Source organism: Haliaeetus albicilla, chromosome 19 (assembly GCF_947461875.1).
Source record: "Haliaeetus albicilla chromosome 19, bHalAlb1.1, whole genome shotgun sequence".
In the NCBI taxonomy this organism is placed as follows: domain Eukaryota; kingdom Metazoa; phylum Chordata; class Aves; order Accipitriformes; family Accipitridae; genus Haliaeetus; species Haliaeetus albicilla.
The window spans coordinates 4,634,689-4,649,740 of NC_091501.1; the positions used below are offsets into that span (position 1 = coordinate 4,634,689).

At 42.5% G+C, this 15,052-nt stretch overlaps 1 protein-coding gene across 1 annotated transcript; it reads right to left on the reverse strand.

Annotated features, from left to right (window-relative positions):
* Positions 1 to 2,536: 2,536 nt before the first annotated feature.
* FBXO7 (F-box protein 7) lies at positions 2,537 to 14,978 on the reverse strand. The gene is made up of 9 exons (XM_069807365.1): positions 14,852 to 14,978; positions 13,070 to 13,367; positions 10,878 to 11,105; positions 9,366 to 9,507; positions 8,075 to 8,158; positions 6,877 to 6,969; positions 5,739 to 5,915; positions 5,025 to 5,062; positions 2,537 to 4,644 (listed from the first exon to the last, which is right to left on the reverse strand). Exons 1-9 carry the CDS (start codon positions 14,971 to 14,973, stop codon positions 4,240 to 4,242), a joined length of 1,587 nt encoding a protein of 528 aa, XP_069663466.1. The 5' UTR covers positions 14,974 to 14,978; the 3' UTR covers positions 2,537 to 4,239.
* Positions 14,979 to 15,052: the final 74 nt, after the last annotated feature.

The window sequence follows — 15,052 nt, forward strand, 5'->3', positions numbered from 1 at the left end:
TTCAGTATTATAGAACCACCCTATTCCCTGATGATTTATCTTTTTTTTTCTTTTTTTCCCAGTTCTGTGTTATCCTTCCAGGTTTGCTAAGCAGTTTACAATGTAGCATCATAATTATATGTCATTGTCTGAGAAAAAAAACAGACCCTGCTGTTTTGCAGTCTCCAGGAGCAATAAAAGAGTGACAAATGGCCTTGAGCAAGCACTGTCCCACTGGCAAGAACAATAGCAGATTAACAGGCTCCACTACATGGAGAGGAGGTAATACAACTCTGGTGGGAGAGAATTTCCTTCTATAACACTTCCTTCAGCATGGTTTATGCCTTTCCCTACTAAATGGTCACTAGAGATGCAAAGACAGAAATAAAAGTTTACTGCCAGAATCCTCAATTGCTCTATCCCCTGAATCTTTTTACGTCTCTCTTACCAATACAACCTATACAAAAAATAAGTAACTAGTGACTAGTATGGCATGGCCCCATAAATCAATCCCAGTTCATCATCGAAACAACAACGGCTGGATCATTTGCTGATGCTGCATTTGAACAGAGCAGGGCTGTCCTCCAATGGACCACAGTAACAGGATAGCACTGTTGACTAGATACCCAGCAGTGACTCAGATCTCTTCATTTGCCTACAGCTCCCAGCTGTCATCTTTCAAGGGACAAACAGAATGGCATCTCCCCTCCTCCTAGCTCCAGCTTGCAAAAACAACTAAAAGCAACAGGCACTCTCAGCTTAACTTGGTTAATGCTACAGTTCCTGAAAAGCATCTTCAGTTCTATACACAGAAGTGCTTTAATGAAAACACCGCGTTGACTTCCTAGGTTAAAATGATGAATCATAGAACCATAGAATGGTTTGGGTTGGAAGGAACCTTAAAGATCATCTAGTTCCAACCCCCCTGCCATGGGCAGGGACACCTTCCATCAGACCAGGTTGCTCAAAGCCCCATCCAATCTGGCCTTGGACACTGCCAGGGATGGGGCATCCTGGGCAGAGACCTCTGTTCCAGTGCCTCACCACCCTCACAGTGAAGAACTTCTTCCTTATATCTAATCTAAATCTACCCTCTTTCCGTTTAAAGCCATTACCCCTTGTCCTGTCAATAAATGCCCTTGTAAAAACTCCCTCTCCAGCTTTCTTGTAGGCCACCCTTTAGGTACTGGAAGGCTGCTATAAGGTCTCCCCGCAGCCTTCTCCAGGCTGAACAACCCCAACTATCTCAGCCTGTCTTCATAGGAGAGGTGCTCCAGCCCTCTCACCATCTTGGTGGCCCTCCTCTGGACTCGCTCCAACAGCTCCATGTCCTTCTTATGTTGGGGGCCCCAGAGCTGAATGCAGTACTCCAGGTGGGATCTCACCAGAACGGAGTAAAGGGGGAGAATCCCTTCCCTCGACCAGCTGGTCACGCTTCTTGTGATGCAGCCCAGGATACAGTTGGCTTTCTGGGCTGTAAACACACATGGCTGGGTCGTGTTGAGCTTTTTGTCAATCAACACCCCAAGTCCTTCTCCACAGGGCTGCTCTCAATCCACTCATCTCTCAGCCCGTGTTTGTGCTTGGGATTGCCCTGACCCATGTGCAGCACCTTGCACTTGGCCTTGTTGCACTTCATGATGTTGGCGCAGGCCCACCTCTGAAGCCTATCAAGGTCCCTCTGGATGGCATCCCCTCCCTCCAGCATGTCGACTGCACCACACAGCTTGGTGAAACTCTATACTGCGTCCTATAAATGTTCCAACAGTACGCTTCAATCTACAGCTATGATGCTCACACACTAGATGTTGTGGCTAGCAGGAGATTCACAAATGCATCATCGTGTATTCAGGTTATCACCTTTGACGTAGGGTTTCTATTCCAAAATCCCTACAATCTAACAAAGCAAGAGAGAGAGGGAATACAAGGGGTATATTCTCCATTTTTATGAATGGGGAACTAAGGTAGATCCAAGAGGTATGTAGGTACCTAAATATAACAGCTGGCGTTAGGGGCAGTAAGAAGGCAACAGAAAAGTTGGTGAATAAGCTACTTTTAAATCACAGGGCAGACATGTCCCAGAGCATGCCTTGGGATCTTTCTCACACAGCTGTGAAAATTGAGCACCTGGTCAGAGCTTCCCTTTCGTCCTGCATGCTTTAATTTTCTTCACATGGAAGCCAGGAAACATGAATAGATTTGCGTGTTTGGATCCAGCCCAAGAAAGAGCTGGGACACAGCTATGACACCCACTCATATCCACCACCTGGAAAATTAGTTTACATTTTGCTGTTTAGATACAGAGAAACACCTTGACTTTCTTGTAGTATCTAGGTGTGGTATTTCAAGAGGAATGTCACTTACGTTCCTATGCAACTAAGAGTCTTGTATAAAGCTAAGGTTCAGAAGAATAGCAGTCCTGCTCATACCTGCAGCGGTATTTTCTTCTCTTTCACTAATGACAGGCAGGTACACAAGACCTTACACCTTCCACATGACACAGTTACTTCTGAAGCATTTCTGCAGCACTCATCACAAGTGCAAGACCAACGCAGTGTAGATTTCCCTTTTCGTTTTTATAGTCAGTGGAATATAAAGAATCACTGTAAGCTCTAAGAGGCCTGACTATATGCTTCACTTAACTGAAAATTCTGTTTGAACAAGGCAATTCAACCACTGCAGGCAAATGTCGAAAATTAAGGCTAATCTTGGTATTGAAGTGAAACCACTGTCCCTAAACACATACTCTTAGGTATTTAATTATGGGAGGATTTGCACTGGCATGCCAGTGCTGTGAAGTAGAAAAGGGAAGAAAGAAGCAATACAACTTTTGACAGCAAAATAAAGTATTATATTTTACTTCCACCGGAGTTAATGGCAAAACTTCCTGACCCTACTGAAGTCAGCCGACTTTATACAAAACAAGAAGATGAATCACTGAAATATCACCTGAAAAAGCACATAAGTATTATGGATTAAATAGCTTGTATTCAACAGGAAATGTCATTCCATTTCCACTGCTGGAATTTCAAAAAGATTTTAGAAAACAGTATCAGCTGTCACAACAGTCATCAGTACCATTTACATTTATAGAAACACTGAGATCAATCCATCTTAAAAAAATATGTAAGAAATGAAAAGTTCTAGCAAAGTTTAGTCATTGCGGTCTTCCTTTAATTGAGCTCCAGCATCAGCCTGCAGGTATCATCAGACTTTAACAGTGGTCTTGTTAGTTGCTCATTAGTTAATAGGGCAACACTTGAAAGGTGCTCATAACGTGCTATAACACATTTCCTCTTGGCAAGATATATTTTGATACTTAAGTAATGGAATTAAATGGAATTTACTGCAGTAAAGTGAGAATTCATTCTGCTTCTCCTGCTGTGATCCCATTTCCACTGCAACCAGATCAACTTATTTAATTCCTTAAGTAAGTTAGGCAGGAGGAAAGATTTATTTTTGCACCAGTTTTAGTTCACACACAGTAAATGCAGCCATGTACTACAGCTCCTTATTTGTAAAGTCAAGGAGAAAGACAAAAGTTTTGCTGCTGGTTCTTTGTAAAATTGCTCTGCTTCTGTTCAGACTTCCAAGTTGCACTGTAGCATGACTTTACTCAGTTGTTTGTAAAACGAATTGATCTGTGTTCTAATATTTCCATTGTAAAAAAAATCCCTTCCCTGTATTCTTTGTGTATTAAGTAACAATACAAAAATGCTTTTTACCTAATAAAACATTAAAGGAAAAAGGAAATATCATGTTTGAAAATTTCCATGAACGCACATCTAACAGTGGTAGTATCCTGTTCTATGTGGTAGATGTTTTTGTCAATAGAGATTATTAGCCAGGCAGATTTTACACATCGTCATTTTTCCTGGCAATTTAATAAAACTTTTCAAATAAGACAGACAAGTATAGGCTTTATATTTAAAGTGCTCTTTATCTGATGCAGCAAATATTTGGCTGGTATCCTTCTGGTCTCTAAGTAGCACTTCACAGATGATTAAGGGCAAGGGGGGCGGGAAGCAGAACAAACTGTTCTAAGTTGTAGCTCTTCGTGAAACAGACCTTAGTGCCAGATGGTACAGTACTACCAGAGCATAAAACAAACCCAGCCTTTGTGGTTGAAACATTACCATGCACACATGTTCTTGCCACAATCTGAAGAGAAGGCAGATGTTAGTGCCTGGGATTTGCAATCTCCTGCAGTTAGAAAGCAAGCTCAGGGACTAGAAAACTCACTGAGGGAAAAAGCAGCAATCAAATGAACGCACGGCGAATGTCCATGGGGCGGCCCCGGCTGGGTCTAGGTGAAAACCTGTCATTGGGACCAGCTCGTCCTGGAAGTGTAGGGTTTGCTCCAGGCAAGGAACCAATTGGGTCAAAATGTGGTCTGAAAGGAGGAAACTGGCCTGGTGCTTCTCCTGGGCCAGGAATGAGTGAGTTAATTGGGTCTCCAACATAAGGAAGTGTTGGTCTCTCGTCATACTCTCCACCAATGATCATTGGGGGATAGATTGGGTTTGATGGGAATGGGTTGGGAGGAAAGGGATTAGGATAGAATGGGTTGGGATGAAAGGGGATTGGATGAGGTGTAGGGGGCAGAAACATCATGTGCCTCCATCTCAGGGTCTCCTTCTTCTGTTTCAACTTTTTCTTGTATAGCTGCAGACAGAAACAAAGGCATTTTAAAGCTCTGTAAATGCTTTGTGTTCCACCTTCAGCAACTGCATTCAGTTCTGCAGCACTTCTCTGAAAAGCACTCCTCACCAGTCTGAAAACCCAGAATAGCAACTCCCCTGACTGCCAAAGACCAAACACAGCATCTCTGGAAGACCTCTAACCCACTATTTGGGCATGCACCACGTAACTTGTTGATGTTGTTTTCTCCTACTCTGACCAAACTCAACATGTGTACACAGAACACCACACTTTTACACCAAAATTTAACTCAAAAGTTACTGCCTCCCAATGTCTATGCTTTATTCTCAAACTAGCCCATGGAGACTAATCTCACTGAGATTATATAAAAAAACGCCACCTACTTCTTTCCAGTCTGTGTCACGAGGTCTCGCAATAGGATCTACAAAGAGAAGCATAAAATTAAGAAGAGCAACCTATTTTACCTTTAAGTAGCATTCATGCCACAGATGCCCACAGTTTTGTCAGAACTTGCAGAAGAATCAAGAGATGGGTCAATACATTTTTCATAAAGATAATGCATCTTAAAAAATATAAAGCTCCAGGACCAATCAATAGGTAATATGCTTGCATGCCCATTCTATGTAAAGCATCATCTCCAAAAGTTACTGAATAAATAGAGAAATCCCAGAAACACTGTCCCCACCTTTGACTTCTGACAGCACCTCCCTTGATCACCTTACTCCTTCAATCTCTTGTGAGAAATTATAGCAGGAATATCTCTTCCCTCCACTTCCCAATATCTGCAATAGCCAAAACACCAAGGTAGCCAGGGAAACAGATGAAAACAAGGAAAGTCTGTGCCACACAATGGGAAGAACTATGTAGTCCATCAGTAATGGCTCAGCAGACTGTCACCAGTTTTCCTGGCAGAAAACCGCGCATCCACCTGAATTACACCTGACCAACTGTACTGGTCAGCATCACAAATGACTGCATTTACTCACAGTGTTTAAAAATCAGAAGCGGTTGCCTGAGGAGCCTCTTAACAAAATCTGTCAGACCCAATCCCTCTGCTCACGTGAGAATGTAATTAGAAAAACGTGTCTCAACATTACCTCGGAAATCTCGCAGATACATAAACCTCCATAGAAGCTGGTCATTTGAAGCTGTGTAAAGATCACGGCAAACAGCAGAAAGAGAGATGAGTGAACGGACATCCAGAAGTCTGAAAATCCGAAGCTTGAGCTCAAGAGGAAGGACCACTAACCCAAACACATCTGGCAAGTTCAGAGCTACAAAGTGGAGAAAATAGAAGCATTACCTAAGTGGTGCAGAGTTTACTCTATCTCTAAAGACCCTAAAAGAAAGAAAGGACATTATAATCTTTCCCTTAAATCATTTCCCTTTGATGCCTGAGTTACACCACTTTTCTCAGAAAGTACTGTGACATGATTTCTTATAAAACAGATCTCTTGCAACTCTTAAGTACATTAATGGAGTGCACAAAATAGGGCAAATGGCACTTCATACTCACCACTATTGGCCACTAAGCCTAAGAAACATTCCACACACCTAACTATGTTTTTAGGCTACAGAACAAAGGAATAGGTAAAAGAAAAAAGACCTGCCCAATTTCATGAGCCCACAAAAAACACATCAAATATAGAGCACATGCTTCACATAAAACCTTTCCGCACTGAAGTCTAGAGGGAATTCCACTGAATAGTCTTCAGAATACAAAGCTGAGACCTTTTATGGCAATACCTATGCAGAGAAAGCCTGGCTTCCTACTGCTTCACAAACACCAGCTTGAGTTACTTCCTACCATCCTTTCCAAGCCCTCAATGACCAGTTACTGAGAAGATCATTCCTGGGGTTAGACTTCCAAATATGATGCTATATAAATTTTTCTGCTTTGACAAAGAAATGGATCAAAACTACAGAACTGCTGCCACAAAATTATTGTGGTATGATTTTCTCATCGCCAAGTGTGGATAACAGCCACTCCACTTCAGTCTCTTAAATGTAACTAGAGCAATCAGAAAAAAAAACCCAGGAAATAATCAATATATTAACATTTGCTGAGATGCAAAGATTAATATAATTTCTTTAGAATGTACAAATGACTTTATGCTTACTCTTTATATACCCATCACTGAGCAGCTGTTTCTAACACTGCTCCTTCAGATAGACCCGCTCCCTTCCATCCTCAAAAATGAAGTACCATCTCTAATTGTAAACATTTTCTCTCACCTTGTCGGGCAGCAGCCAGAAGAGAGTACACCAGCTGGTCTTTAAAGAGACGGGATAATTTCTGAAGGTCTTTGTAAACACCTGCAACCTTTTCTATCAAAGAAGAGAGGTAAAAAGCTTAACTTCAGGAGGTTATAATGCAAAAAGTACATAAGAGCAGAAGAATTATGGGTTTCTTGTAAGCAGAACTGTAATCTGCTTGTCATCTTGACAGGAGCAACTCTGCAGCTAGAGTGTAACAATCATGCAATAAGTAGTTCACTGACAAACTACAGACCAGTTCCATGGTCATGCTAGGCTTTCCTTTGGCCTTACACCATTAAGAGAAATACTCGAGTTCTTCAGAAACAAACTGACTCTCAAGCTGTCAGGGCTTCCTCTGTCAGATTTCAGAGCTCACGTGTAACATGCACCTATGTTGTAAATGCCTGCAATATTCATTTTTCTGACAGGAATGTTTTTCCATTCTGTTCTCTGAAGACAGAGGAGCCAGAAGACTACCTTTATATCAGATACATTTCAGTGCTCAGTTAATTCTTCCAAAGCCTGTCAACTGGAATTGTACATCAGCAACTAGGGCTACCCAGGACACAGTGCAGGACATTGAGTGAGCCTCAACTGCCAACAAAGCAGTTCATATACTTCAGAGAACAAAAAGGCTAGTCAGGTCTGTGCTCACAAGGATCCATATCTACCTGCCCTTCTCTCCTCTGCCGCCTCCTTACTTTTCCCTCTAATTTTGGCATTCTGGAGAGAGCTATGTAGTCAGCACATGTTTTCTGACAAAAAGAATGTAACAATTACAGTGCCACAACAAGAATGTAGGTACCATCAGCCTCTGAAGTCCTGAACTGCCAGGCAGAAAGGGGATATAATCCAGCATTGCTGCCCCAGCGATTCACACATATGCTTAAGACCTCATAAATAACAGGCATACAGGCCAAAGGATGACTTGGGCTTTGCAAGGTTCTTTCTTTACACTGTTAATCCAAGAAATTAAAATTTAAAACAAAATGTGAGTAAATGGCTACACTCTGAATTCCTTTTACCACAGAGCTATCACTAACCTAAACGGTAACCACATTTTTGTTCTTTTTTGCTATTCTGTACCTATTCGGACCCCTACTAAATATCCTTATTCACTGTGTCACTTCTTTACTTTCAGTTTACTACTATGAGTATCATAGCTCAATCATACCTGGCTCCTGAAAGCAAACAAAGGATGCTGGCAATAGCTGTATTCTCTTAACACCTTTAATCTCTTTGTTGATTTTTAATGTTGCTGCAAATGTAAGAAAAAAAGACATTTCAAAATTTAAAACACATTGAGAGATGACAAAGACAACTTCATACTGCCTTACCCTTTGGAGGTGTTTTACTTTCCTCCCTTACCAGATCCGCTCAAGGAAAATACCTAACTATAGCAAGCAGCAAGACAAATAAAAATTTCAGAAAAATAAAATGGGACTTAAAATAGCAGGGAATAAACAAAGTTCTGGGTGACAGAAACCAAGCATTGCCTTCCACAGTTGTGTCACGCGGAAAGAGATGTAACACAGCTAGAAGAGGTACACAGCGAGCCATTATTATAACCCAGTCATTAAAGAAATATTAACTAGAGAAAGATTCAACAAGCTTACTATAGGAACACTATATGCATGGTAGTCATTACACTGTCCTAAATCTAACCTTAACCTGACTTGGTCAAAACATTTGATCAAAATGTGTACACGTTCTGAGAAAACATATGTGCTTATACAAATTGGCATAATCAGTTACAAGTTTTACAAATAAACATAAAAATCTGAATCAATGGTATCTTGAAATTACAATCAAGACCCAATTTAGTGTTGGTTCTGCAAAAATGTGGAATTGCTCGAATGCTAAATAAAATATGAAAAAGAATGAAAAACCAAACAAATGAACAAACAAAACTAAAAAAAAACCACCAAGTGATACGGAAGTTCCCTCAAAAAATTAGACTTCCCTAAATTTTCTGGACTGAATAGTTTAAACTAAATACAATTTTTGAGACCACAGTTAAACTGTTGGCGTGCTACAAGAAAGATTATACATTAAAGCTAAAGAATACATAGTCTGGAAGTTGTTTATAAGTCTTGCAAAGAACATGAGACAAGACAAAATATTGTAGCTGGAGCCAATCTACCTCTCTTAATGTTTGGCAATGTATACAAACATTCCCATGAAATGAGACAAGAAACAGATTTCTACAACATTGCAATGAAAAGGCCAGCTGAATCCTCTAAGGACTGATCTGTTATGATGAGAGGGAGAGAAACAGTTAACAGGGAGACAGGAAATGCCAAGAATATTAAGCATCAGGAAGTAGCATGTCTTGCACCTCAGCAACCTGGATAATCAAGGTGCAGTTCTAAACAGAGTGCACAAAAGCACATTTAAGTCCTCTCTTGCTAAACAATGGTGATATTTAGCAATGTGCATCCAGGATAAAAACTTGACTAACTTACCATTAATAGCAACAAGATCTCCCAAAGGCACACAAGTCAAACCAGCAGAACCTTCTTCACAAAGAGGATGAGTGTACTGTAGCTTATAAACACCATTCCCTCTCCATTTCTCTGGCATAGACACTGCCTTGGCTTCCGTCCCCTAAAAATACACACAGATAACACCGCCATACTTTAGCAAGACTAAGAGGTGAAAAAAGAGAATTAAAAGGTAGGAACTGGCAGAATGCTGCCTGCAATTCAAATCTTGGTTCAGTCCCAATGCACATTATGACACAGACTACAATTGCATGATTATATACTATTTTCCCCAAGACTATCAAAAAATCTAAGGAGAAGTTTAGTAATTTTTTATCCTGTCCCAGTGTGTGACAGGGGAGGCTGTTCAGTGAGCAGACTCACACCTATTTCTTTGAGACATGTACTTCATTCTGTCATTTGTTCCAGCATTCTGACAACTCCTGCATGTACGTTAATTTACTGCATGAAAAACATGTCATCATACCTTTTCTGCGAACTTATGAGGTCTGACAGGGCTTGAAGAATCATAGCTTGAAATCCATTCAAAAATCTGAGCGGACTAACAGTTTTTCCCTTCAATTTCAGCATGAAAAGGCTCAGATGGAATCCCAGAGGGGGACACAACATAATCACAACTACAAGTAGACTCTCTCTCTTTCCTCTTCAATCTGCGCAGCAATCATCTTCCCTACTTCCAAGCCTACTGACTGACATAAACAAACTTTCTTCCCAGTGGCAAATGTATTCTTCAGATAGCATTTCAGGCTATAGAAATGCAATTACCTCAGCAGATTTATTAAACTGGTATTGGTCAACTGGAAACCTAAACTGACCCCCTACATATGCTCGGTTAACCTCACTGCAAGAAAACACATGAGATTTAAACACCTTCCCTGAGGGCAAATCTTTGTTTTGCATGTTCAGCCACATCTCTGAAAATCTAAAGGGAAAAGGTGAATTCATACATCATACAGAGGTATCGCCATAGATGCTCGACTACGAGTTAGATATCTCTGTAGGTTAGCAGAACCAAAGCATAACTGAACTCAGCTGAAGTGAATAAGGAACTGGAGACACCATTTTGTCAGGCCTAGGCCTTGTTAACCACCATTTGAACAGGATACCATTGAGATGATACTGATGCTTAAGGCAGCGCTTCAAAGAAGTGCTACAATCTAAGCACATCTACACAAGCTCAAATGTATAAAGCAGAAACAGGAGGTTGTCAGCTGGGTCCCAGTGAGGCTGAGGACTGAAAGAAACACAGGGACATGCTTCTTCTCTCACACCTAAAAGCTGCTCTAGTCTTTAGCCTTAATGCTTACTGGTCAGGCAAATTAGAGAAGCTGATACTTCAGTAGCCCCAGCTGCTGACTGACATATACAAAGCCAGAAGTGGATCTTCAGATGCATCTTGTATCCCACATTCCCACAATATTACACAGCTTTCTCATACTGACCAAGGAATTTCCTGATTGGTTGTGCACCTACCTGAGGTACATAGCCTGTCTCCATCATGAGAAGATGTACTAGAACAATCAAGGCATCAGTGGCACTGGTACACTCAGCAGAAAGGTAGAGCATCTCTAAGGAATGTGGTATTTCACCATCAGCAGCTTCACTGCACAGCATGGGTTCGGAGGGATAGGAACCTGTACCTTCTTCCAGGTCAACATCTTCTGGGACTAATCCAGAAGGAAACTCTAGACTGGATCCTGCCTTCAAGGGAAAGCAAAACACACCTTCGTTCAGAAAATTACACCTCTATATACATCAATATTATTCATCTGCTTATTCCAGTCCTCACAGGCACCAAGTCTGCTCTACTGATTTCTCATGCAAGTTGCACAGACTCATTACATCTCCATTTTCTAGCATCCCAGATGGAGACTGGGATTATACACATAGCCTCTGTATTTTTTAATATTTATGATGCAAGCCCTTCATAAAAGGATCTCTCATTTTCTTGCATATACTACTTGAAGACAAAGTGATAATAATAAACTAAACCTTCATTAGAATTTTTGCAACATACTATGGTGAGTAAATTATTCCTGTGTATCACCATTTATTCAAATTTAGCCAACATGCATGGCAAGTAACCAAAATGGTAACTCAGGCTGCTTAGAAACACAATAGGCCTAAATAGCTGGGGAAAAAAAAAACATCAATGGAGCGTATCTGCTGCCACTTGAGGAGGACTGTGGTTTTTTTGTGGCTTCCTTGCTTCTACCAAAATCACAGCATATTATTATGTAATTTATAAAACCACCCACAGATACATTACCAAAAAAAGTAGCGAATGGAAACTTTAAGCAGATTTATCTAAGGGAAGGGTGAGGAAAGGGAAAAAAGAGTCTAAAGGAGCTGTAGGTACTTCTCCCCCACATCTACGCTCAATGGCCCAAGACACCCTTATGTTTGTATGAGGCTGGCATGGCCATCCACCCGTGGAACTTCCCTTCTCTCATTAACAGCAATAGATGTAGCCCCAGTTAAACATAGTTTTTCAGACTTCTAGAGCTCTTCTATAATGACACTTAGTTGCTTAGAAATTTTCCTGCCATCTTTCACCACAATTTTGGAGGAAGATGTGAGAATCCTTCATCTTGCCTTCAAATATTAAATAAATATGAAACAGATACTTCTGCACAGCTTTACTATGGTCTGACTGACAGACATAAGGAGCTTGCACGCCCACAGCATCATGTAAGGGTTATTGCTCCCAACAAGAATCAATGAGACAATCGTCCAACTACATTTTCTTTCATTATTTTACAATTCTTTTTATCCTAAATCTTAATTTTCATACGTTAAAATTTAATACAACCTTTATATGAGGTCTTTTAAGGGACATTTAGTATTTGAAATTCATTCCAAAACAAAAAAAATACTTGCTTTGAAAGAATGTTGGAAGACAATTTCCTCCCAGCTTCTCAAGCTCCTGCCTAAAACAGACAGGATCGTCTAATGAGACAGACCGTGGCACTAGGCTGTACCTGCAGAGCCTCCTTTAGGAAGGCCATTAACCACAGGACCCAGCAGCTGCTGGGTCCTGTTATCTGCTTAACTATCATATGTACTGTCACACAGGAAACAAACCAATGAGTAATATGAAAAAATGTGCCTATTAGTTGCTTGAAGCATTCGGGGTCATACAGATGTACACCTAGGAAGCATGAGGCAGGAGCTATCTCAGCAACACTACCTCCATGCACAAGACAGACAGGTCTCACACTACGGCAGGCCATCTGAATCACAGGGAACTGTTATAACCCATTAGAAAGGAATCATGCACTCATCTTGCCAGTGGTGTTTCCGACAGGCAGTGCCTGTCGCGTTTGTTCAGTACCTAGAATCAGTTTCCTTGAGAAGACAGCACTGGGGCAGGTAAGAAGCACACTCCTAACTACCTTACGGAAAGTGCATGTTCCAGCAAAAACATTAAATCCTGTAAAAATGTCAGACCTGAAACATCTCAGGTTCTCTGAACTAGCTTGTGTGTCACAGCTAATAAACAAAGAATAGAGACAAATTTCCATCCAAGTAACTGGCTATATATCAGACAAGTATAAGGAACCAATTATTCTGTAAAGATTCTCTACTATATAGTACAGCACCTGACACAACAAGATACCTTGGTTTTTGCCTTGTGTTGTGCAGGGCAATTCTCATGTACTTACCCTCTCGTCAGTCTTTTGAACTTCCACTTGAGCTTTCTGGTTTTCAGATTGCTCATTCTGCCCTTCTTTGTTTGGACTGTTGGCCTGACTTTTGTTGGGGATCAAGGTGGACGGCTCATGACCATTCTCAAGTCGGGGAGGAGTAGAAGGAGGAGGAGGTAGGTTGGGTTGTCCATCTGCTTCTTCTAGTAATAAGCATATCAAATCACCAGAAACAATCCCATATGAAGCTAAGGTCTTCTGATCTTCTGTGAGAGCATCTTTTCTGTTCAATGTTATTGAAAACTCAGTATCAGAACTGCAAAATAGAAAAAAAACAGAAAAGGAAGCATGGTTGGCTGCACCTGGGTAACTGCACACAGAGGTATAGTTAGAAATGCATACTGCATACTACAACAGTACTATGCTGCCGGTTTTAATCCATTATTAAAGGAAGAGTGAGGAAAAAAAAATGGTATGAAATTATTTCCCCCATGTTTCTCTCCAAGTACATTTTAAGTAGCCACAGCTGCTTGGTAGGTATAACTTCATTTACAGTAATTGTTCATAAAACAGTTACAAAGGAAAGCAAACAAGTGCCCTCCAAATTAGAAGACATCACACCTAGCAAAATAAATTTTAAATAAACTACTGGCTGAGATTATTTAAAAACAAGATATTCTTGCAGACTCAACCATCTTGCCCTCTGATTAAGCAAAATATTCGTTTCAAAAGGTCAGCAGCTGCCCTACAGCATGCTAATTGCAAATGAGGGTAATAAGAAAAGATGCTTCAGGGCAAGCACTTACCGAAAAAAAAAAAAACCAAACAGAAATGCAGCTGGGTAGCACAGAAGCAGCTACCCAGCATCAGCTATAAAACACACCCACTGTGGCAAGACAAGCAGCAACTTCAGATTTCTCTTGCCCACACTGCTATGCAGCAGAGTGCAGTGCTACCAAATGTACGTGTCACCAGTGGAACATCAGTACGTCGCACCCAATTAAAAGTTTGGCAATGCAAACCCTTTAGCCACCGTCGGAAAATGAGCCCCTTGCATAGGTATTTCTTAAATTGATTTTGCAGACTTTCTTATAAAGGCTGCCACGAGTTCTTCACAGATAAAACGCTGACGAAATTCAGACCTCAGAGGCTCTCTAAGAAGACAGCAAAACTATAAAACAGACAACCTACAAGAATTTTAGTGATGTAAAACCCACGGGGAAATTTAAGTCAGCTCTGCCCGAGCTGCAACCCTTATTTCACGGCTCAGCGTTTCCCAAAGCAAGTTTTACTTTCCTGTTCGGCAGCGAACAGCCGGCGAAGCAAAAATCTCCTCAGAAGCTGCCGTGACGGGCCGCGGTGTATCCCCCCCGCTCCGGGGTACCGCACACGGGCCTACCAACCCAACCACCGCCCCTTCACGCCACCGGCCTCACCCCGGAGCCCTCGGTGCCTCTCGACCCCGGTCGCTCTGCCTCCCCTCCTCCTCCTCCTCCTCCCGATCGGCCAAAAGACGAACCGTCCGCCCCACGGCCCCGGGGGGCCGCCAGCGCCCGCCGCCCCTTCCCGCTCCCCCTCACACGGCGGCAGCGCCGGCACCGCCCGCCCGGCAGGGGGCAGCAGAGACACCGTGGGGCGGGGGGGGGAAACAGAGAGATGGGCCGGACCGCCCCGCCCCTCCCCCCGCACCGCGTGGTACGGCGCCGCCGGCCCAAGCTTGGGCGCGCGGCCGCCCCCCCTACACACACACACACACACACGCCCCCCCCCCACCCCGCGATGGTTCGTTCCGCACGCTACCTGTACCCCCAGGCGGGCAGCAGGGCCCGGCGCAGCTGCGCGCGCAGCTCCCCCAGCGTTGGCTCCGCCCCCTGCACCTCCAACGGCGCCGTTCGCTTCTGCACCCGCACCCGGAGCTTCATGGCGGCGGCGGGTCTCCGCGCCCGCCTTCGCGCCCCCGAAGCGGGCCCCGCCGGGTGGCGGCGATGGTGATGGTGGCGG